We start from the raw sequence: 26292 nt of genomic DNA on the forward strand, positions 1-26292 counted from the left end.
AGCCTATACATATATCAAGTGATCAAGCATTGTATTTGACTCACAATTGTAGTTCTACTACATCCAGAACTACTAAACTTTCCTGTCCATCGATTTTTCGTTCCAGTTTACTTTTTCATGCGAGTGTCTCTTTACTTCCCTTGTGCCATTTCAAAACATGCCGATATACATAAGAATCATACTTCATACAGTGTGTGCTCACCTTAGACTGATAACTCACTTTAAAACTAAAATTCCGCTATGCTACTAGCAATAAAAATTAATGACAAAAACAAAACAAAAAACACAAGATAGTAGTAATAGTAATGTTGATAATAATGATAATAATGATAATAATAATAATAATAATAATAATAATAATAATAATAATAATAATAATAATAATAATAATAATAATAATAATAATAATAATAATAATAATAATAATAATAATAATAATATTCACGGTAAAATTAAAAAGTGGTATTAGTTACAGTATTGCCAAAAAAAATTTGGCACATTGCGAGGACAGAATAGTTTAGCTCCAGTAAACATTGCTCAAAGTAGAAATAATGATATTCTATCATTATAATAGAATCATGATAAAATAATGACAATAATAATAATAATAATAATAATAATAATAATAATAATAATAATAATATGCATATAAATATATTACAGTTACAATAATAGTAAAGAAAATAATAAATCGAACAGCAGTAACCAAGCTGCTTGTTTTTGAGAGTTTGGCAAGATCATTTTGCCAAATACCAAACAGCAGCTGCTTGGGGTACTTTGTACAGGTATTTTCATTTCCTCTTAAATATCTCATAAAATAATATTATTTGCCTTAGTATAATTTTACAGTGATTAAATTAATAATTGATAATAAGAAATGTTGATCGATCTAATAATGTTGGTGCTTGCTGTCGGGTTTACTCAGCAGCGCCTTCTAATTTTTCTCTCTTTATTAAGGCCAGTAGGAACGAGGATTTTTCGAAAAGAGTATCTGCTTTAATACAAAACAGCGCGAGCAGTGGTTTTTTCCTGTTTTTTTTTCGTATTCCTCAATGGACACAATGTAACAGATAATCCATATAGGTTATAAAGCGTTTTTATATGTGATTGATATCTATAAATGTTACTTCATGATGGAGCAATATAACGTTACACAACCTAGAAGAATACTTGTATCTATTACATTGATATTTTTATGGAATAACGCTTCACAACTGCAACATTATATCGAGCTGGTGGGCCTGGGCCTGATATACGTATCTCTTATAAATATGTGTCTCCAAAATATTGAATTTTTAATACTTTTTTCATTTTTTTTTTCATTTTTTTTTAATACAGCAAGCTTGCTCCGTGTTATTTGTTCATATAAAATTGTATCCCATGAACCATTGGACCGCACTAGTTACTAGGGCCTTTTTTGCCCTCCAACTCTGTTTCTGTGAATAATTATATTTAACGCGCTGATTTAGTACAAATTTTATTTACTCTTACTCATTTGATTTTGAAAAATTATTCAGCTACCCACCGCTCCGCTAAAATAAAAATACGTTGTACATAATTTTCGTTTTATCAGCAACTATAATTTTCATTTATTTACTCTTTGTAGGTATAGAAACTGTGTCGCAAGTAATGATGATTGAGTTTACAAAGGATAGAGTTCACTTCTGGTAAGAATTCCACTTAATTTCAAGCCTCATTATGAAACTTGTGACGATTTGTTTTTTTCTCCGATAATATCTTCAAACTTCTTGAAATGAATATCAATTTCTAAATTTTACTTTTTCTTTAAACGTATTTTTTTACAAATATTGTAGTCATTCTGGTAAATTAAACAAAAACAGTAAATTGGAAGAAAAAAAATAAACAAGAATCAGCTCTGCACTGTGGTTTGTTAATATTCATTTAATCTCATTTTCAAATTCTTCTTGAAAACTCACAATTAGTGGACAGTCTACCAGAAATAACCTGGAACATTTCGGTAAGGTGTGGTAGCAAAATGGGGCGGGCTAGCCAGACAAAGTCAGGCTGCCCTCAAGGCGGCGGCACTCACAATATCTATTTACAAAAATATACACATGAGCAACTTGCTTTACTTATTCATAATCCTTCTTCCCGATGCTGCTTACATATTATGTATTTTTTGTTGGTGTATGCATGTGTGTATGTAATTATGTATGTACGCGTGTATACCTAAACTATGTTTTTATGTATGTATTTTTTATTTATTTATATATATATATATTTTTTTCTAGAACCACTACTCCCCATACATTCTAGATAATGTAAGTTAATATGTGTTGTTGCGTATTAATACTAATCTACAACCTCACTTATCTACAAATTGTGTTATTTTTTCATTTATCAATAGAATTATTTTTCTTTTTTACTTCTCCTTTGTCATCTTCATTAATAATATTACAATATTGTTATTTTACGGTTGTGTATATATAATAAACTATATCATTGTTGTGTATTGTTGCTTTAAATATGCTCAGGTAAGCCTGCGTTAATTTTATCTCTTGAAACGCATGAAACTTCCGTGGCCAATTTATTGTATCTATGCACATTTTACAAAAGCGGGACACCTCGGAAAATAGAGATAAATTATCATTATTGTTTATTATTCACGATTGGTAATTTCTCAGTGTATCTTTTTCGTTTGCTTCATTTTTTCCGTTTTCTTTCTAATATTCCATCGTGTGGCACTCAGTCCTTTTACTATAGTAAGTAACATACTTTACTTAATATGGTACAGTACATTGCTATTGCTCCAAGGCATTGGTAATATTGTTACGATTTTTTATAAACAACATCTCGTTTCCTCACACTGTGTGCAGGATCTTAAGTTTTATCGTTCAGAGGGTTGTATAAGAATTGACTATATTTGCTAAGTAAGATAATACCCTATGCGAACGATGTGATTGTGTGATCCTCGGTTTTCGTTTCCTGTCTTCGAAATGCTTAAAATTGCAGTATAGCTAATTCACGATATATCGCGTTTTTGTTTTTAGTTTTATTTTAAAACGCGACCTTCTTTTTTTACGTGCGTTTTTAGTGATTAAATCTCTTACACGTAAGTATTAACTTCTTTTATTCTGTCTTACTAAAATTGTTGAGTGATTATGCCTGCAATTTCAATATATTCTTGTACCTTATGGAATAAATACTCATATCGTCAAGTTATCCCTGACAACCCATTTCTACCATCCCAATATACGAAATTCCCACTGGCTAAGTATAACTATGCGTTTAGCGGCAAAAGTACGATATACTTTTCTCTCTAGATTTTACAAAGGTGTCCAAAACATACAAAAACATACATTCCTTGATCTCGATACGGCGCAACCTTTATAGCACACGAAAATGAAATCGTATTTAACAATTCTTTCCATTCGATAACGTGGACGTCGAGTTACTTCCATGAATTAAATTAAAATTAAAAAACAAACGCACGAGAATTCTTTTGAAAATCTAATCGATTCGATATGTCAATAGCTTTCCAACTGGATACCGATTTTCCACTACAGAAAGTCAGACGGTAAAAATTTATAAAAATGGGTAGGTCTATACATTTACGTGTATATATAACAATTTTTAGAAATACGTAAATCATACTTCATTAACTTTCAAATTTACAAACTACTAATTTCTATGTACAAAATTACATGGAACAAACTATTTCCTTTTCTTTTCACTCAACGTCCACGTTATGTTTTTTCATAAATATGCCTCAGATAACGGCTTTCCGGTGTACCAATCGTACCTTTCGATATCTTACCCGACTTACGCAGTTACAGTTTTGTACTTTGCCAAAATCAATAGGTGACTCCTCTTGTGCTTGGCGATTCCCAGAGCTCACTATGTGAGCATAGTAGGATATGTAGCCATGTTGTGTGGAAGAGAAGTCACGTAATTAGGGGTGGGTGGTCGGGGGCTGTGCCACTGGGGTCAGAGAGCACGAAGCTTCTTTATTCCAGCCTGTACATAACGCACCAAGTCACGGAGAGAACTTTTCAAAGTCAAAGGACCTCTCTGTTCGTCCAGCTCGATGAAAAAATCTATAAGAAGCGATAAAAAATATCATTGAGTTAGAATGCCATGAATCATTTACTTTAAGTCAACATAGCAATTTCTGAAATCAGTAGTTTTCATTACTTAGACTACTTGAAGTAATTCTAATTACCTCTATGCTTGTCTGTGACCAAAGAATTGGCTTGATCCCATAGTTCGTGGCAGTTCATCAGAAAATTGAAGTGTTGGTTCTGCTTTTGCATTGCGTTATGAACACTTAGAGGGACGCTTACGTAAGGAGCTCCTTGCGCTTGTCCGGATACCGCCCCCCTGTTGGCCAACTCGCCGCTGCTGTAACCTGAGCTTTGGCTACCAACCGAACCGACTGAACCAGCAGGAGATGGAGTTGGCGACAGAGGTGAAGGCGTACCTTGACCTTCCGGTTGTACTAACGTAGGTTGTGTGGGCTTAAATAAAAATACATTAACAATTAGTTACATTGAAAATGACTCGAGAAACAATTAATTTTTATTTGTCCTCTAATATAAATTTAAAAAATTAAGTGACTCACCTTCTGATGGTATTCCGCTAGTATTTTTTCACATTCCTTTACCTCGTGCTTGCGCATCTTGAATAACTTGTAGTACAAAAGAGACTGGCACCACAGGCTGTAATTAGATAATTTTCCATTTATACCCAATGCTCAGCTATTTTGTTATGTTTTGGATTATGGATAAATTGACTGTAGCTCACCTCAAAACAGCCAATTTGTTATGGATACTGCTCTCGGGAGATTTGTTCTGTTGACTTTTGAACTTGGAAGAAATGTACCTAAATCAAAAAAAATAGAACTAGTTAAAACCAAGTCCATACTACAGTTACCACAAGCTGCTATTTACTTTGTTACATCACGGCATATCGGTTAGAGAAAAAGAATTATACAGTATTGCATAAAATCGTCTAGTATAATGTTAGAAGATTCAGAATACTGTGAATATATTTCCTGACACGAAAAAGTAACAAAATTTTTCCACTATTTCAATTTTCAGACAATCATACATAATTGGTGAAATTAAACATAGTTCTACTCACTTTATTAAGCTAAGTGTGTCCCTGTACATGGTAAATGCGGCACGTTCAGTAACAGGGTCTGATTCCATTGCATGGCCGGTAAGTAAAAAGTACAATACAGCCTCCAAGTATTGCATGCATTGCGCAGTCAGCTCGCACTCTTCGTCAGCGCTGTGCTTTAGCCGCTTTGCTTCTGTCAGGTACTGGTTCTGGTCCCTATTAAAAAAAATTATACACACACATTACCACACGTAAGAGGCGAAATATCTAGTCGTGACAGTATATTAAGAAATTTCATTGACTTGGGAAAAAAAATTTCTACTCAGTACATATTGGAATGGTTTGAATTGAATTTATTTTGCTTAGAGTGTGATATGACGAAAATTTTATATGAATATGTGGGTTAAATTTTAACATAAATAAATTGCAAGAGGAAAAAAATTAGTTTTAGATTTTACCTATCCTGATCCTCCAAGATGTCGTGTTGAGGGTGGAAGTAGGAGTAGTAGACTCGTTGAGGTGGTGGTGGCGGAGGCAGAAGATTGCCATTCGGTTTTTCTTCCCGCTCGTGATTGGTTGGCTGCACATCACACTGCTGTACACAAGTCACTCATGATTTAATAAAATTGCAAGATTCCTCTACAAGTTACAGCAAGAAATGAAGGGGTTACGTTTATTTCTACTTGTTGCTATTATTATAATAAAGTATATACAAGGATTCATTTGATATTCAATAATTTGATTCTACTTTTAAACCTTGATGTTTGAAAGAAAAAAAAGTGAGAGTCAAATATTGGATTTCTCTTCTACCTTTTTCTTTGCGAATTAAACTGTGTAATAATGTATTTTGCTGCTTTAAAATCACCCTGAGAAACAGTATGTAATATTTGATTGATTATGAATATCTTGAAAGCACTTCAATAAATTTTTCTTGATCGACCAAGAACTGCATTTTTCGATTTATCCCTTTTGTTCATATCAACAGCATTGAACAGGTCAACATGGTAAGAGTCATGAAATGATATGAGGACACATTACCTGACTGGACGACGGTCTTGGCGTTATGCACTGATTCTCTGTGTGCTTTCGTTTCCTCTTTTTCTTTTCCTTCTGTTCGGAAGTTTTTGCTTTAGAGTCTATAGAACAAACAGTACTCAAACTAGACACCGAACTGCAACTAGTGTTACGTTTTCGTTTAGGCACACTTCCACCACTCCCACTTGCACTACTATTATTCACACAACCACCACTGATACTATTAGTATTCGAAGCACTGTTGTTTTTACTGTCTACTAATACCGGTTCGATTTTGACACGGTTTTGTTTAGCAACACTTTCCGATTTCATAGGAGCATCACTGTTACGTGTCCTTGTATCTGAGGGGGGTATATCAATTATCTCTCCTTCTTCAGGAGTCGGTGGTCGAGAAGGAGGTAGACGGCTGGCTAATCTCGAAGCCGGCCTTGTGTCGGGAAGTTCGGTACGCTGTCTCAGTTCCTGTCCTCGAGAATTCTGCGGTATGTGCGAAAGTCGAGTCAAAGTGATTCGACACATCAGGCTTGGATGACCATGAACATAATTCAATGGTGGTAATGACATTTGGGACAATGGCCTTTTATACGGACTTTCTCCTCCAGTTGGCGTTGGTACTGAGTATTCCTCGACGTAAATTCCACACTTTCCGCCACCCTTGCCTCCTTTTCCACCCTTGCCACCACCTTTTCCACCCCCCTTGCCTGAAGATGAGAACAATTTTCTCAAAGTATCGCTCTTCTTCTTATCCTGAACATTTCCTCGCTCCTCTTGCAATTTCGGCGCCGGACTAATGTCGCTGTCAGAATTATTTGGTGAGCTCGTTCTGGTAGGTGGTGGCCTGGGTCGTGGGGGTACTCTGGCGACTTTGGGCTTCTGAACCTCGACTTCGCTGTCAGAATCATTTCGACATCCGGTGGTATTTGACAGTCGAGGTCTCCGACTTGGTTTCATTTTATTAACTGTTCTCTTCTTGTCGGGTTTCTTTGGCGATTCGGAAAGTCTATTTCTCTTTATCGAACCCTCTCGATCACTGGGTCTCTTTTTAAGGGTAGATCTGTGCCACAAGCTATCATCTTCCGAGTCACTTCCTTTAGTTGGTGCTCTTTCATCCTCGCTAGATGACACGCTAGTTCTTCGTCTGGGTTTATTGACTAATGAAATGGGAGAGGCTGGTTGTCTCGGAGGACTCCGATGATCGCTGTCAGAGTCGCTGGAACCTCCTTGCGATCCAGCATTACTAGCGTCATCCCTTGTTGACACTGTGGGTTTTGAGACTGGTTTTTTCTTAGAACTCGTCAGACGCGGCCTTCCACGCCCACTTTTGTTCCCACCCTCGTTATCGGACAGTTGATGCGACTCCTTGTGACTTTTCACCGTCTTTCTAGGCCGACCTCTTCCTTTCAGTGGCTTTGATTTCTCACGCTGCAGTGATCGAACTGATTCTTGAGTAGCAGACTTCTTTTCGTTATCGGAATGATGATCGCTGTCGCTCAAAGAACTGAGCAATGGCGTGTGATGTTTGTCCAATGCTTCATTCAGCTGCCAATCACTTCCAGGGTCATGGCCTGGCCTCGTGATACCGGTAGGCTCGTTCGGAGAACCATTTCTTCTTGCATCACCCTGAAAAATAATAAAAATCCAACGTGTAAATAGAGATACTTCAAATTTCAACAAAACAAAATTTCTCAAGAATCTCGCCCAGGGAACATAATTTCGCATCATATGTGACCCATTATTTGAAACAAAGGTCAATACTGCATACTATATTCTGGATTATCAATAAAATTCCTAGCATTTAGAGGTTTATTCAAAGCGGTATATGTATTGCGAAATCAAAAAAGTCTCTTCGAACATACCTGTAGACGTTTTGCTTCCTGAGTCTGATCACTAGAATGTACAGCACTCCGATTGATGAAGGATTCAAGATTCCATCTAGGAGGTTTTGCCTCTTCAACCGTGGGTAGCGGTTCCTCCACATTGGGTATTGGCGATACCGATGGTGGAGTAGAAGGACCTTTCTCTGGAGGTCGATCTCTCTCATCCTCGGATTCATCGCTAGTATCAGTGACGCTGGTGTCAGAACCTGAACTTGAACTTGCGCTCGGTGAGCTCGGAGGTGCTTGACCCGGTGGACTAGGAGGCCTCTGCGATATGAGGCTGGGCGAATCTTTTCTGGGAGGACTCAATGGCGATGGAGACAATGGTCGTTGAGGTACAATTTGATGCGAAGGTGACATCTGGTTGGGCGCAGGACTCGCTGATCTTGAAGGTGGTAAAGATCCTGTCGGGGACTTGTCTAGCGGTGACATTGGCGCTAAGGGTGCTGGTGTCATTGCTGGTAGGAGACTGAAATTTATCATAATATCGAGCGTTAATAAGGCCTGCAGAGAAACATGGTTGTGGGGTGAACTTATTGAAGGTTCCGAACAATGTAAAAGACTGGGGAAAAATGGACTTGCAAGTTTGTTTCTATCGCTGTTAGCTGCTGTTTTTGTTAGCTGGCAATTACGAATGACGCGCGCACATTTGCCCCGATCATATTGAACGTGTATCGTGCCATTCGAGTAGGCTGACCGGTCTGGTAATTGCCTGACGTTTAGGTGCATGAAATATTCAGGATACCGAGCCGTCCTACGGACATCACAATTGTGCCCAGGTATATCCTGCATGGCCACCTGACTCCTGCAGTTTTACTATCAATAGATGTAATATACAGGAGGCATATATTGAATTTGAGCTGTACATAATCAATCCGTTTAATTGCTCCATGCGATTAAAGCAATAGATACTGTAATACTCTCTAAGGAAATGGTCTCGATCGAGCTACCGTGTTATTATGTGTAATAATTTCAACGCTCCGCGGTATTATAAGGATAATTTACAAAAAATTGAATAACTCGCAATCGGGACAGAATTAACGGTTTGTGAAAATCGTACGTAGTAATTGTATCCAATACAAATATATCGGATTACATAGAAAGGGTTGAGGGGCGTCGCGACGCCAGCAATTATGGCGTCATTGCGTCGAACGCCTCCCGCTCACATTCGTTTCGCGACAGATGTGCTTTGCAAATAGGGTTTCCACCGACCCGTGTTTTACCGATCAGACACGAGTTCCACTTACTCTCTGGACTTTATGTAGGTATTCAAAATGAAGTTCGTCGACATTGTATAATGTGCGAAAATCATAAAACTGCAGAAAATAAATAAACTTCATCAGCGGGTGTAACGACAAGGATACTTATAGCGTCGAATTACTTTATAATGAGAGAATAAAATCAAGCTATTAATTTTATAATCTGTAAGACCACATGTCTCGATCTTGCAACTCGCTGTGTAAGATCATTCAAGGCACTAAGAAATAAAAAAAATATTCAACAGGAAAGAAATTGCACTTCAATCTGAATTTGCAAAATTCATCTGATCACAAAATCGACTTGGAGCTAATTATATTCAAATAAATGAAACGAAACTCGTATGACGTGTACGTGTTATACTGGCATGTTTACTCGCTTGCGTGCGCGGCTTTGAACACACGTATGATCCATACTTCTTCAGCCAATACATGACGAACTGAATTCAACTTACGCGCAGTGTATAACTTCCCAATAAAACGCAGATAGGGACCAAGCTAAATATAGTTCGGGATTTGTTTTCTCATTGGCACGGAGGAATACTCACTCGACTGGAAGATTCGTATGCGGACTTCTGTTATCTCTCGTCGTCCGTGAAGAGCCCTGTGAATTAATAAAAACAATTATGAGAATAATTTCGATTAGATTTGTGCGTCTTGTAAATATTCTACGACTCATTAGCTTCACACAGTGGACTTAATGTCGCCTAAACATTGAATGAATTGACATGAAAAAATCCGTGCAGGAAACTACTGAATGACTGATATTTAAAAGTAATTTTAGAATGTTCGCATAGATAATCCTATCCATTAGAGTAATTCTATTCATTTATAACGCACCTTATTTCCTTCATCTTCGCTATCTTCGGAAAGGCTTAGGTCACCGACCACCACATCTCTGGAATAAACAAAGAAACGCATTAATACAATAGTTTTGCACTAACAACTGGCAGTTTTTAGTAATCATACGCCATTTATGAACGAGCATCAGCATTAATCGTAAGAAATAACGTCTCGAGTGACGCGTGATGAGAAATATGAACTTAAGCTGTGCATTTGCCAGTGACTTCGCAAAAACTAACGATGTAGATCAGATAATGAATTCAGGTCTTAATGATTCCTTTCAAGAACTAAAACTCATCCGTATCCTGTTTTACAGTTTCTTCTTTGTCAAACGATATTTGAAAAAATAAGACCTCTCGACGCGTGCCGTCTCATCTCCTCATCGAGCATCCCACCCATCGTCAAGATAGCACTCCAATCATCCCACCTTATTAGTATCTATTGACATGTGTTACGTACTGTGCAGGATGAGTTTGCATATTAAGGACTATAATTGAAGATAATCGCAAAAGAGACACGAAAACGATCACAAGGCATAACGAAAGTTGTCTTCATTTTTTCCCACTTTGAGTAAACGGCTTGAGACAAAACTCACTGGGTGACGTGTAGTGTAACTATGCGAAGAAACACCAACGGAGCCAGAGCTGACGTCAGGTCTCAAATTACATAGTAAGGACGTAGGTACAAAACGAAAAATTGAAACAAGTATAATTGTAAGATAAACGAGGACGAGTGTGCTTGCCATATCGTTGAAAGTTTCTGCCCATACCTCGTTACACTCAGCAAGTCGTTGCTGCACATACATGAAATAGTTGGGTAATAAAATATCCGCGTGGTGCAAAGTGCGGCGCCGTGAATCGGAGCAGTGCAGCAGGATACGGGTTTGCAAATCTCAAACCGGGAAAAAGGACGATCACCGACGCGTGATATCGTAAGTGTAGAGAAAAAGAAAACGAAGGAGTAGAATGAGAAGGAGAAGGAGAAGAAGAAGATGAAGATGAAGACGAAGACAAGGAAGAAGAAGAAAGAGCAGATCGCACTGGGTTGGGCTGGGTTAGCCGGGGTTAGGTGAGGTTAGGTCGTCGAGCCGAGTTATAATGCCTAACGTAGAACAGAGGAGATCAAAGCACCGTGGAGAAGAGGCGGGCGTACATCGACCCCGGAGTGTATCCTATCCCATCCCGGCTTCCCACCCGCCGCGTACGACGACAATCCTTTCTGCGTTCCCAACGCGCCACAGCCGAGCATCCCCCCCTGATCCTCACCCTCGTCCTCATCCTCATCCTCATCCTCATACCTTCATCCTGCTCTTCGAAAGAGGAGGACGAGAGAAAGAGGCTGAGAATGAGAGGATCAAAGTGAATAGATGTTCTGATTCAAATGCTGTGTGTATATGTGCATCGCAAGCGTGGTTTTCACAGTCAAATTACCCTTCCAATCTGAGCCATTCACACACAATCTGTGGATTGTCAACATAGTGTCCTTGGCACTCCCTTAATTCATTTTATCCGCATTCATATGCATAAGGTGTGGCGTTTGTGCGGTCTATGAAAGAATTCCGAAACTCGGAAACAAGTTTATAAAAATCATCAAGAATCCAAGGTATGAATAATTTCTTCGTCGCAGGGTTGGTCGGTCGCACATGCCAAAGTTGTAATGTTGGATCAATTAAGTTCATACAACTAACTAACTAACAATTATTCCATATAATAAATTACGGTGGCACGTTCGCAAGGGTGGACGATTGGTTGATTTCCTCATCCGCGCTTCATTTTCGTCAATCATCGATGGAATCGAGTTAAACCAGGATTTGCGAATATAATATTGGGTGAATCGAGGTCAGCAACCTCCGCGAGTGCACCGTGGAAAATAGAGGAATATTTTTCAACGGCAATCGATATTCTGAACCCTACGGGCTCTGAAAAGGACGAACCACGGCGGAGAAGTTGTTGCTACTGTGGCTGCTGCTGCAGGTATTCACATTTTGATCTCGCAATACATACAACCATTTTATTTCACTTTATTCCACAGGTTCAGCATAGGCGTGAGAGGTTAGCAACGATAAGAGCCTCAGACGCGTGTAACTGGGAATCAGCGATAGCTGTAGAAAGGTACGACACGATCATAACATAAAGTGGAGAGGAAACCAGTTTGTCCTTGAACGAAGAGGAAGGAACACTTCCTATTATCGCTACTCTCGCACTTTGGCTATAGTATACCGGCTACGGTCATACCGAGAAGAGGGAAGACATATGCAATGGAGTAGTGACCCCAGCGTGGATTGCCTGGGTGAAAAAGTAAGACCTTTTTTCTCACGAAAGAAAGGTAGCCGTGGCAACAGATTCCGTGAAGTTTTTTCTCCCCTTTGTTACCCTTTTCCCGGATCTCTCAATCCGTGTAAGCCGGCCAAATGGCCCAAATAATTCTCCATTGGCAGAGGTTCCGTCTTTTGTCAATATATCAACAATTTGTAGCTTTGACACAAGCATCGCACAGCAGTTAGGTTGTTACCGTACAGAAATCTGTCAGTACCGCTTCCTCCACGTCAGGGGGCTTTAACGAGTGCCCAGTTGTCAGAGAGTCACGAGACCCGCTGCTGACACTCCTGGCAGAGAATCAATTTATCTTCGTCTCCGGTTAGAGGATGGACACTTCCGATTTCATATTGAAACAGAGTGAAGAATAACATGAGAGCAATAACTCTGGTCAGGTAACATCTGCGGAAAAGGGTAGGTGGTATATTGCATATACGCTAAACTGTGAAAAAAATTGGGGTTGCTAAGCTCGACTTCAACTACACTCGTCAAGGTTAAGTACTGCATCGTTGTCGGTGGCTAAAATGAGGATATTTTCCGTCGCCTCCGGTGAATGTATATAGCTATGAGGTATATACCGAGAAATTGGCTTCGTCTTCGAGCTCCTGCGTTACTCGAGAGATCGAGGAGTGCAAGCTCCGCTGCTTCCTCCGGGTACGAGCCAACAACCTCGGACCTAAATCCCTGCCAAGTTTCTCAGACCTCGACAGAGCGTTTATTCATCGAACGGTATAAGCTCAATTTTTTCCCTCTAAACGGTCCGGCGTCTAGAAAAGCTTCCACTGGCAATGGCAGATCGACGAAAAGTCCTTCATTCGCGTTCGAATGTTTTCTCCTCTATTTCTTCATTTTTTACTCTCCACTTCAGCACCCAAATTCATTACTGAACCCGTATGACTCCCACCGTGTGCTAGAGGCGTCTGCCATCATCAAGTACACGAACGTCCGCACTGACGGGATACTCGACGTCGCGACACTAAGGGGTTCCTCCCCTTCGCTACCTCGAACAACCGTCACCACGACTGGGCGTCGAGGGGATGAGCATAATCGATAACAGAAGAACACCAACACTCTCTCTGCGTTGTTTTCTTTCCTCGAGTCCAATAAGTCACACCGTAATCTCGAATATCAACCCCGAGATTTTGAATGACTAAGCAGCGTTTACCGCTTATTAATAAGCTACGGTGCTACACACGAACAAAAAAATGATACACTGCCAAACTGCAAAACTCATACAAAATGTACGGTCTTTGGAAAGATTCAATTTTGCAATACCGTATGTTATTAGTCTCTGACGATTTTTTTAATGTTGGCCGAGAGCCACGTGTAAATATTACTGATTCCAGGTTCAACTTCTTTTCTCAATAACTTTTTTCTACAGCTATTAGCAATACTGAGTACAACACCACTAAGACTGCAAGTGTGAATTTTTTCCACGTAATCAAGTTAACTTTTTCTGCTTCACCGCACCAGATTATTTACGATCGAAATATACCTCTCATAATAGACAGTAGAGGGTCATTGGGAAAATGGTATGTAGGTGAATCAGCTTTCGCATAATTAAACCTTCATAATTGGTAGTTCGCAGCGAGATACGTATAGTTTGACGTGATCATAACTTGGATAGAGTAATTTGTCGGTTGATTAAGCGAGGTTAAAATTTTGCACATGTAATCCCATAGCTGATGGTAATTTACATGATTTATCAGCTATAGTCAAGTGCATCGCAACGTTGATTCAACCATCAAATGCACACAGAGATGAAAACGGTTAATATACTAATATAATAATAATATAATAAATATAAAGGTTAATACTAAAATAAGTTTTCCTAAAATGTGGAAAAACACGCACACCGAGATACTCAACTGTTGACAGCAACTATCACAATGATTCATTGACTAACTGACTGACTGACCGACTGACGGTCAAAAAGGTGCTGAATCGCAATATCACAGTCTGATAACAACATGAGAAGTCCCTCGCTGCTCATTTCTTCGCAAAAAGTAAAAGAAATGGAACGAGTTTGTCACACAAATAGCATTACTAGAAACCAAATTTTTTTTATCGCAACCAGAGAAGAAAATTCTCTGACTAATAATAGAATTCGCTGACATTTTCAAAAATTTCCTGACCTGTTTTAAATTCGCTTAAATTTCCAGATTTTCCATGTCATTCCGAACCGTGGCCAACCTGTGCACTGGTTTATAAATCTCAACAAAATTGTCTCTGTAAATGCCAGGATCACTTTGGCTGATCCTGGTGCGAGTTCATAAGCAGTAAGCTGGTACAATAACTCGATCTATAATCACTCTCTCGTCCAAAGTTGAAGCCGTAATCATTCAGGAACGAGTTGAAGACAATTGAGTCGTAAATTTACACCCTAGATTGTAGCAGGATCTTTTCGATTGCCAAAATCGTATGAGAGAGAAAAAAAGAAATTTCGATTGAAAACGATGATAAAAATTTACCGCTTCTCGAATCCGTTTCCTCTGCTGTACATATTATATCTGGATCGTTGTTGTTACTCATGCTTGTCAATCTCTAAAGTCGTCCAAATCGCGTTCTCTTCTGTAACCATGAAGTGTCAGATAAACAATAGCCTTAGAGGTTTCGAATCTGTCCAGTCAGGTACTTTACTCATTCCTCTTTCTTCCGACTTCCTTTTTCGTTTTCTTCCACTTCTGCTTCGCCATGGATCAGTGATCCGGGGACAGATCTTCGTTGGTTGTAGCAATCACTTTCTACCTGCGAGTTCTCGGGGCCCATTAACGAGATAGGCGATGGCGACGGCGGTGGCACCACCACCAGCAAAGAGTCAGGGGACCAGGGTGCCGACCGGGCGAGTCGCCGGGCCTCCCAGGTTATAGCTGAGAATCGAGCGAAGGGCGGAGAGAGCGGATGGAATAGAGAATTCCGCGAGACCAAACCGCTGCCTCCACCAAGCCATCAGGAGCAGCGGCAGCCGCGGCAGCAACCTGCTTGTTGCAAATACTTCGGAAGTTTCAGGACGGGTACACTACCGTCCCGCTATATAGAGTTCGCTCGATATGCTCAGACTCTCTCTCTTTCTCCTTCTCTCTCTCTGTCTCGTCCCATGTCCTTATCCTCATCCTCTCTGTCTCATCATCTCCACCTTTCTCACTCGCTCTCGCAAATTCCCGCATCCCTCTTCGCCATCAAGCGAGAGCCGCTTCGGTCGGTCTAGTATCTTCAATCGCCGACCTCTTCGCATCTCCGTTTCTCGTCCTCTTCCTTTTCCTCCTCCTCTTCTATAACGTGGCGGCAATAATTCTGTCTCTTATACCCGTTTGCACGGAAACACGGACCCGGTATAGTTCACAGCTTTGAATTTCTGCTGCCACGGGTTTACTCAGCCACGGATGAACGGCGACGCTGGTTATCGTCAAAAGTGTATAATATTGATAAAATCCGTCTCTTCTCCCGGCCGCAGAGCAGATTCTCTTGCAGCCCGTTAGGCGACGCTAGGCAACGAGGAAATTCTGTAGTTTACTGTTTTCTTTTTACATATATAGCCTCGTTAATTAGACATTTCCTCATCATACATCCGATCAAAGTTACTTTGTTTTATTTTATTCATTCCAATGTTTCGCCACCTCTCATCATCATTTCCTCTGTACTTACAGCGACGTAAATGAATTCACGTGAGCTGCAGGGCATTTATTACTGACTTTCAATTAACAATGATATTATCACGTTGCCAATCGGAATATGTACCACACCACTCCGGATTTCGCAGTAAATTCTTACACGCCGTATGTACATCAACGAACAATCCCGAGTTTCTACTGATCAGTAATCGACTTCTGCTGAGTTTCCATTATGATGTATAGTTACGAAGTTAATCTAGATTCGAATGGATGAAATTCAAATTCAAGGTAATTTTTTGATATCATTGGATGATACGATCTAAAAGGATTACAAGCATCTCATTTGAAAAAAAAACGTGACTGATTACTTTGACGAACAAAGACGTAAAGACTATTAATCATTTTTACATCGATTCAGTCGTCTCGTGCCCCCTAATTTTTTTACTTTTTTTAATAAACTACGGGGACAGGTGCGCCTATAAAATATATACACACATATCTATAAATATATATATATATATAATATACTTTACTGAACGACACCCGCGTATGCAACCAACGAAACGAGATAAAAAGAAAAGAATGGCCCGGCTGTATAGGATCGGCGAAGTATCCTCGCAGCGTTACCCGAATTTCAATCTGGTCCGTTGACGTGGTAGTCGGTAATTTCATCCTAATTTGACGCTCCGCTGAAGTGATTCGGAGAATCACGGTGCTTTCCTTTTGCTTTATATCAAGGATTCGGGGGTCTGCATTGGATTGACGGTCATACGATAATTAGAATCGATTTTGTTTATTGCTCCTTTTTTTCTTTGCTTTCAACACTTCAAAGTATTCGCCGACGAGATTCAATTTTCATCATTAGATCTGACGCGATTTTATCCACATTTTAAATGCACACTATACACGACGCATCGTGCGTATAAAATTAGCATTATGCATAAAGCGCTCACTGTTAACAATTGGAGTTGTTTATTTTTTGCTGTTACTTCATTTATAAAAAAAAAAAAAAATAAGAAAGTCGAACGAAATTAAATAACAAATGTGCTTTTCATGTGCCGTGAGTGAATTACTACGTGTTTATAATTTTTGACTCAGTTAGCCATATTCATCGAACATGAAGATTATTTTTGCGAATATCCGTAAGATGAACCAATATCGAAACGGGACTGAATTATGACGATGACAATAGTTATCATATTTATCTACAGCCCAACGAACGATTAGACGTGCTTTCACGATTAGGCTTTAAGTGAACCGCAACGAAAACGGGGCAAACCGGCGGGTATTGACAGCTGTTACAAACGTTCAGAGACTCGAACGCGATATCATCCTCAGCGTGTGGCGGAAAATTGAATTGAACAAACTTTGCGGCTTTGTACAGAGGGGCAGAGATGTATACGATTATTATATATATCTACAATGCCGTACATCGGACTAATTGAAAACCGCTATCGAAGACAGAATGGATTTGTTTTGTGTTTAAACAATACAATACAGTCAATCAAGTACGTCAATCTTTACCCAACGAGCCGAGAATATCAGCATAAATACGTTACGCGGGAATAACATTCAACAGAAAGTATTTTTAACGGCGTCGAGGTTGTAAATTCAGCAGAACTATACTAGACAGCAGTTTAACCTTGAAAAAAAACAGTGAAACTTTGTCCGGTTTACTCTGCACTTAGTAGCTGGTATTATCAATCGAAATACCGCTCGATACCGTGAGAGAGTTGTAAACGAGAGCATTGCTTTCATCATGCTTTGATGCATTTCTGTAGAGCGCGTAAAACGGCATTTTTATAATTGGCATGATCGACGGGAGAGAGAAAAAAGCTAAACTACAGAGTTGCAGAAACTACACCTGCTGTGATAATGACAATAGATTGAGAGACTGGAAGGAAAAAAAGAAGAACGGAGACTCGAACAGACACTTGATAATTGAAGAACTGACAGTACCTACTATACTCAAAGATGAAATAATTAAATTCGACAAACGGCACGTAGATGTTGGGCAGGTACAACTAAGCAATTAAAATCTACTCAACTTGTAGGAATGAAAATTCCTGAATAATCAATTCAGGGTATTAACAGTCGTGTAGATATTTGAGGACATGGTCCGTACCAAAAATGTCATATCATACAAAGTACAGAACATGCAAAAATCACTTGCAACAACCATCATACTGGATGGGATCCGTTAATTTACGATCCAAGTTAGCTATCGTTACGACAATGGTACATTAACCCTACCGAGACAAAAACCTGAGGACCTTTCACTTTTCCCTAGTCGAATGAGAAATTTGTATCCACATCTTCTCGCTCGTCAAGTACCTATACGTGTTGCATAATCTCTCGGTTGTTGTATATAAGCTTTGATTTGCAGGATTCGATAGAAATCTTGCTAGCACAGTCAAACCGGAAGTTAGCCCGAACTGCGTGACTGCTCAATAGATTTGCGGCAATTAATAGGGGAACGGGACTGAATACTCATCCGGGATTCCACGCCAGCAATGCAGGACGACAACTCTTGCACGTCATCGCGTCACGACACGGAGTACCTAGGTACCTTTGGGCTTTGAGATTAGAGTTTTAAAAAAGTGTCGAGTCCTCCGCTGTTCTCACTGGGTACTCGGCGTGTAGTGCTTGAAGGTAATTCGTTGCCAAGACCAAACACCATTACCAGGTCAGTCACTCCGCGCGCGCGCGCGCGCGAATGTTCATTCGTTAACGGTGACTACGTCGACGGCAAAACGTGTACGTCGGTAAAACGTTATCTCTTCTTCCGACCTTGCAGTAAGGCGTAAGGTAGGTACTGTGGGTCTCTGATTTCGTGGGTAGAAAATAACACTCCTGTCCCTAGAAACGTGCGCGAGGATGTAATGGTCTTTGTCCGGAACCGCGAAAAGCGTTTTGCAGATTTTACCTGCTCCTGTTCCTGTATACACGACCACGTTTTATTCATCATCATTAAATTGGTCATCGAATCAACTTAAGGTCTTGCATATGTATCTTGTCAGGTGTGTGATTAACAAAATTATAAAGCGGATTTCCCACATCTGATCGGGACTTCATGATCTGAAGTAATTATCAACAAAACTTAAATTACAAGTTCCGGTTATAGTTCCGTTAACGACACATCTGATAAAGAGGATGAGGAAAAGTAAAAATTTGTTCGTTAAAAATTTCTTGCTGACGCAGAACGGATCATATGTACTTTAAAAATATATTCAAGAAATAATAGCGAAGATTCAACAAATTTTCTCGATAAACGCAACTTCCACAATCAGCGCCTAATCATGGATTGAATGTTACGTGTGACTTTGTTACACATATAAATACGTGGAATGCAGATATCTATATATGTGGAATGCAGATATGGATTATGTATAAATAACCAGATATCGGTTAGCAGTCAAACCGGTTATTTCATAGACTGACAACAAAATGCAGGCAACTTTGCAACGATGAGAGTAGAGTGCAAAAAGCGCACAGAATGGTGTCGAGAATGTTATCGCGAAAGGGAAAGCCCGCACGGCACAAATAGAATATGATACTGAATCGAAACACGAACCTATATAAACACAATTAAGCTGTGTACGACTGTAGGAAAATGTTATCGGTCCGTTAAATAGTCGCAGGACTTTATCGCAAAAGGAAACAAGATTTGTGAGTTTGTCAGTGTAAATCTGATCTCATCCATCAATCTTGAGTGCGTTTGTTTCTTTTTACATCCTCTGTCCGCACTTTAATTTAAGGAATAGGAATGAGATGGCATTATCACGAAGAAGGAATGTGCGTGATTGGAATAATTATTACGTGTATCCCCGACTGAGATGGATTTATGAAATTGAGATATAGCTTTCATTCAAAGTGTACTTCAGATTCGTATCTCAACAATCCCCCAAACATCCCGCGAAAATTATTTACCTTAAACCGGTTTGTAATGATTTTACAACTAAGACGCGAGCAGCCATCGACAAGCTCCTTTCTTAGGGGAAAACAATTATCAACCTCTGTCGTGTTATCGATGCAAATTACGAGAAATTCAATTACGCTCATAGTATACAATTGGTTATGCCGTTTCATTGAAATAATCAACCCCAAATTTTCACCCTCGATTACCACCTGTAGTTGCGTAACGCGACCGCATGAAACAAAACAAAAGGATGAGGTAAGTCGCGATATATGGCATATAAAGTAGGTACATCTCTGCACTATATATCTGCATTTTGTGCAGAATTGGAAGATTCATCGTTTCAAAGTATCTGCACGCTGACGACGAAACCGTAGATATTTAAATTGCAAATTGTATAAAATGCCTACCGTAGCATCGTATTTCGTCAGTCGGTCGAAACGAATAACTATTCATATGCTGTCATACCTACAGATGTTCGGCCCGAAGCAGCAGTCTTACAGACTAGCTGGCCTCGTGCAGATATTACCGTGCAACGGATAATTGCATTTCGTATAAAAATAATAACCCGCTTCACCAACTTTGCAGTTTGTACAACCTCGAGATTGAGAATTTGAAGATAGACTCATACACCCGAAACGACGTAAATCATTCCACAATCACAAGCTTCTACGTAAATTAATCCGACTGCAAGTTCATTCGCGCTTAACCGTATCGTATGAATTCAATTGCGTCGTCAAATTGACGAAGAAGACACGATTTGAGAGAAAAAGAAATATGAAAATTGATGATAGGAATCGTATACCACTTTCGACACGTTTTTGCATCCTCGATCGTCCTTGCACAAGGTAGATTCGTATAGGAATACACAGTCGCGAGGAAGAGGCTTGCTTTAGAGAAAGCATGAAAATATGCAGAGCCGATTGAGTAAACGACGACGAGTACATCGCGCTGTCCATATCGGGAACGTACACAAATGAGCGTACATTATGCGTACAAACAGACGTAAGATTTATACTCGTTGCTATTGGAAAGATAGGATAAAAAAAAATGCAGGATGTATCCGGAAAGTAATGAGAATCATATATTTGTCATCGGTTAAGATAATGAAGCAACTGTCGCTTGAACAAGATTTTGTGTCACCCGACTCTGCCGAAATTGTTTGTCATGACTTTTTGCGTTGGTTGTTGTTTCAAACACCTAAACACGTCCTACCAGATGATGACCGTGTAGTATAATCTATCTGGCAAAACTCCGTCGGGTTTAAAGTCCGAGTTTGCACACAGTGGGTCTGTGTCTGTTCCGTTTTTCGGCAAATCCTTACGCTTTGGATACGAAATTCCCTTTTCCTGCCCGCCAAAACCGTTTTTAGACAGGTAGTTCAATGAATATAAAAGACGATATTTTTATGGATATTTGGATGTATTTTTATGGCTTTATGAAGGTCGTATTTTTATTTTATTACACCGAGTAGGTAACGCCTCCTTGACGACCTTTTTGACACTGTTTCATTCTTTGAAACCATTGCATTTGCTTGCAGAGGATTCGTGCGGGCATCTAAGGCCTGCGATTGGTGGAAATTGATTAACCTCTCCTTGCAGAGAGTGACTAAGAATTATTTTCTCATAACCGCCACGTTTCCACGAGTTCTACATCGCCGGTCGAACCCTTGAAGGACCTCAAGAGTCGATCTGGTCAATGTCTAGAATGACAAATGCAAACCCAAGAAGACAGTCGTAGCGTAAGACCCTCAGGTTTGTTAATAACTTAGTCTAGGTCTGTACAACGTCAGAAATCTAGCTTATGGTTAATATAATGTTAGAAGAGCACAATTAGTCACATATAAGAAACAAAAACCGTGATAAAATATAAATAAACGTGGCTTGGCACGGATTCAAAATTCGTACCGTATTTTCATCTGTATTGTTACAATGAACTGTGAACGCACCAAATAAATAATACGTATCACCGATTACTTTCGTTTGTTTAAAAAATCAAGTTTTTACATCACTACCCCCCGACAATGTCTCTTCTTTTGAGTTACAAAAAAATGTCTTCCCGATCGTCAAAAAGCACTGGCCCGTGTGGCATCTCGGGGTGTAATATAAATTACTGTAACCGGGTGGTTTCTCGTTAGAGAGGAGGTAGGAGGATCAACGGCATTGTCAGCTCGCCCGTCGTTAGCTTCTTTGTGCTGGATAAAATTAACCACTCGCAAATAGGGAAGAATGGCAAAAGGCCAACGCGAAGCTGCGGCTTGTGTGGGAGAAGGGTGGCGGAGTGAATTCCTGATTGATACCTACAGCACGCGGAGGAAGTGTTTAACATGAATGAGTAAAAATACAAGAAACGAGATTCACTCTCGTGGACCAAAAAGATGCTTTTACTTTACTAAAAGACAGTTTCAAAAGGCTTATAACAACTTCAACTGACATTTGGAACCAGTAAAAACAAAATTAGTTAAACGAAGTAATTATACGACGGTTATCAATATTTTTTCATTTTTTTTCCATCATCAAAACCGACAAAGGTAGGTGCAATTTCGATTGCGAAATATTTACGGGTATATGAATGCACCGCCACACGGCATCCCTTTAACGTTGCATGTACTCATTCATCATCACCTGCATCTCAGTCCCCACGCTTGCCACACCTGTCCTCGATACTTGAACGTGACGACACGCATACGTCGGTACGTAACCTCAGGTGACGCGAAATCAGGGTTGATAAGTAATCGCACCGATTTGACACTGGTATCACCTCATATTCGGTTAGATGAATAAAAAATAATATCGGGGAAGAGGGATCGCACCATTTTCAGCTTGACTGTCACCCGGGTAACGCCTGAAATTTCTCGAACACAAACAGCTACTCGGCGCTTCACTATGGGGTAAATGATCAATCAAAAGTTGTAATTAATTATACATTCACGGACGTGAACTCTTGGCACGATTAACTCGTCACGCTGTGCGGGATATTGCTGCCAGAGCCTTCCGCGAAAATTTTTGTGCATAAAATCTACTATAAACTTTGCCCGGAGCAAGTAGCGATCGTGATGGTTTAACCGACGTTTATATCTCGTAATAACCAGTCTCTGATACACTGTTAATTGGGTTAAGTGTAATCAATGACAGCAGATTACGTAGTAATAATGGCACATTACGCCAAAGTCGACGACGCGACGTAAGCGAAACCGAAAAGGATACAATTTTGTGCTAAGAAAATTACTGTGCAAAAACAAAATCTAAATATGCTTGGATTTTATCGATTCAGAACGGCAGCTGTAAAGAGTGTACGGCCTCATTCTTCTGCTCGAAGAATTTACGACATGGTAGACTGCCTTCGCAAATCCATATTATAATCGATACGCGCGTAAAGCTTATTGACTTTAAAATTGCTATAAATAATATAATGTTTGCACGATTACTTACGACGCAGGTCTCGTCGAAGGATGTCGTTCTCGCTCTGCAACAGACAAAACATATAGTCAATGTTAATTTCTTTTCTTCGTCGTGTACATCACATAAATATTCCTGTCGTACTCTAATTACAGTTCAACAGTCGCAATAAAAAAAAAAAGAAAAAAAAAAAAAAAAAATCTTTCACGACTCGCCAAGACCTCGAGATATTGCGTAATTTGCATATGAGCTGATCGCACAACCGCGCACTAATCGTTCAACAAGTTCTGAAGCCCGACTGGTCAAACAATGGCAATTCCAAGCCACGCGCATTGACATATCGCCGGACCATGATATACGTTCACTTTTCTCGTAGGCGAGTGACGAGGCCCACATTCGGACGATAACTTGTCCTTGATTGGATCAAATATCCGTGCAAGGAATTCCTAGCGTCGTTGTGACGAATTTATTAGTGAACTACACATTTTTATGGCTCGCTTAAAGTTTTCATAAAGTTTCGGGTAAATTCTGTCCAACGGGCTCTGTGTGTACATTTCTCATTCCATTCGACTATTTTCCGTGGACGTAAATTTTTACCCAACTTACAGTGCAATTGAACCATGCAGCTAAGATTTTCGTCAATTGTTAAGATGAAATTCAAGCAATCAGCCCGAAAGAAAGTTACCACATAATTTTCATTCTTATGGTTTATGTTAAATCTGGAATCCATTGTCTTGGATTGTACTAAAAATCATCCTCGATCCGATGATCAAATCACGCATTACCAAATTGTTGCCGTGAAATTTTCCCATCTCAGAAAGTTTCGGGTAGAACCCTGAAAACACTCGCTTCAAAGACAAACTGCAATTCGTTTATAAAGGTTTTCACGTGGTACATAAGACAGCCCCATATTCATGCTACTTCCTTGTATACCAAAGTCTGTCGGATAAATCCGTAGACCGGGCTATTAGAGTGTGTAGAATTGTAGATAGGCTCAGGAAAGGAATGATCGTAGGACAGGGAAGATAGAACGAACGTTGAAGCATATGCGGCCAATTAGGAGTCACGTCACGTGGCAAAGACTGACTCGCTTTGACTTGGTAAAGCAGGCATTTTACACAGATGCGTAAGGTATCATATAGATATACGTAAGTATACGAATGCTTGCTAGCTCGGCCGGCGTGTGCATATGTGTACACGTGATTGCGTTCCGGCTGCACACATCTGTGTGCGTATACGTTAATACGGATAACTGTATTGCGGTGTTTCGTTGCAACGGTAGAGGAAGAAGAAGAGGAAGAAGAAGACGATAAGCTTCGTTACAACAACGCAGCCGGACTGAGCTTCAACAGATGTTCATTTGTTTCGGATACTACGTGATACGATCACATTTTATTTGACTGATTGTGAAATTGGAATCGATTATAGCGCTGTACTACCGAACACCGTATGGCAACTGGCAGGAATCGAATGAAAACACGTGTTCCATTGCGATGAACAAGAAACCGGAATACAGAAGTCCATGATCGGTATAAAAAAAAAAGATTACTCAAATCTCAAGAATCCATTTAAGATTAGACTGAATAATCAATGAACTGATTTCATAACTGTCAAGTTCGTTCTTGCCGATAATGATTGAATACGAAAGGGGCCAGTGTACCCCGTTATAAACCGGCGTAACTTCCCGCGATCGAACAAAGTGTATTTTATTTCATTCCCCATTTCTTGTGGAAGTCTCCCACGGTGGTAAGCCACGCAATTCTCCCTCTTGCCCCCGCGGCCTTGTGCCCGACCGGCTCCACACCCCAAAACCCGACGAAGGAAGGGAAGAAACAAAGTCTAGCCAAACGGTGGCTAGAATAGAGCAGAGATATTGTAGTGGGGACAACAGTTAGGAGGGGTTAAAGGGGGCGCCAGGGGTGTAATCGAAACGAGAACGGATCGATATGTGTGCACACCGGGTTGAATTCACGGTTTGGTAGGCGACAACCAGTTGCTCGTAGATGGCGATTATCGAGGTGAATTAAGAGGCCAGGCGGCAGGCCTCGTCGTGCGTCAGACGACGCGACGCTGGGCGTCGCATGCAACGTGTGTTAGACGACTTGGCAACGCTGTCGATAGTAGCGAGCACGTAGTACCGAATGGCGAACGACGCAACGGGGGAGAGAGTGGGACAGTATGATGAACACAGTAATAGGGGGGAGAGAGAAGGAAAGAAGGAGAGAAAGAGAGAGTGAGAGAGTGAGAGGGATTCGCTCGTCACAAGTGAACGCGAAGGTGGTGGAGGTTTCGTTGTCGAGAATGAGGAGTCCGTCCACACAGACGTCGACGGCAGCGGCGGCGGGGTGGTGAGGCGGGTGGACGGACACGTGGGTGGCAGGAAGCGCGCTCACGCGTGGAGTGAGTAAGGCTGTATACACCTAAGCCCGAGGGCCTTCCGCGCGCGGCGAAACGGGGACCGGAAGTTTCGACTAGCGCCGGAAGAATCCCGCCAAATTATCGTCAGTACAGGGCGGGAATAGGGCTTGTTGACGTTGTGTGGGGGCGAGGAGAGGAAAGGGGGGGGATTGGCGTGCAGAGCGCCGATCGAGGTATCTTAAATATATAGCGATAAAGCGGATTAATCATGAATTATCATGAATTATCATCACCTGACACCAGTAGGTAACTGACAATACCCTGCAGCACTTCGAACTTGGTGTACATCCCGGAGTGGCGAACCATGCGGAATGAGAAAGTTCTCGGCAAACGGGCGCGTGAATGGAGTGAACGAATAGAGACGGAGAAAGAAAGCTAACAACACCGAGGAAAGCGTCACTTTTTCACACGGTAGTTTTGTTATCGGTGTCACTACATCCCGCAACTTCCAATTCATAGGACAAGCCGCTTCCCGATCCTCGGAGAAAGACTCCGAGCTAGAGTAAAACCGCGTTGTTTGTTATTCGTAATCGAAACAGTA

At 40.4% G+C, this 26292-nt stretch overlaps 1 protein-coding gene across 5 annotated transcripts in view; it reads right to left on the reverse strand.

Annotated features, from left to right (window-relative positions):
• Positions 1-1874: 1874 nt before the first annotated feature.
• Positions 1875-26292, reverse strand: part of LOC124412107 (AF4/FMR2 family member lilli) — a 203743-nt gene continuing 179325 nt past the window's right edge. For 4 of the 5 annotated variants that reach the window (XM_046891730.1, XM_046891732.1, XM_046891733.1 and 1 more), the window contains 11 exons: positions 23367-23400; positions 10091-10148; positions 9799-9854; positions 7974-8463; positions 6121-7737; positions 5541-5677; positions 5104-5298; positions 4765-4842; positions 4583-4679; positions 4184-4478; positions 1875-4058 (listed from right to left, as the gene is read on the reverse strand). In XM_046891730.1, coding sequence (XP_046747686.1) covers positions 3949-4058; positions 4184-4478; positions 4583-4679; positions 4765-4842; positions 5104-5298; positions 5541-5677; positions 6121-7737; positions 7974-8463; positions 9799-9854; positions 10091-10148; positions 23367-23400 — 3167 coding nt within the window. In that variant the 3' untranslated portion in view covers positions 1875-3948. The remainder of the gene's footprint in view (positions 4059-4183; positions 4479-4582; positions 4680-4764; positions 4843-5103; positions 5299-5540; positions 5678-6120; positions 7738-7973; positions 8464-9798; positions 9855-10090; positions 10149-23366; positions 23401-26292) is intronic. The other variant, XM_046891731.1, reaches the window with a different exon arrangement.

Source organism: Diprion similis, chromosome 11 (genome assembly GCF_021155765.1).
Source record: "Diprion similis isolate iyDipSimi1 chromosome 11, iyDipSimi1.1, whole genome shotgun sequence".
Lineage (NCBI taxonomy): Eukaryota > Metazoa > Arthropoda > Insecta > Hymenoptera > Diprionidae > Diprion > Diprion similis.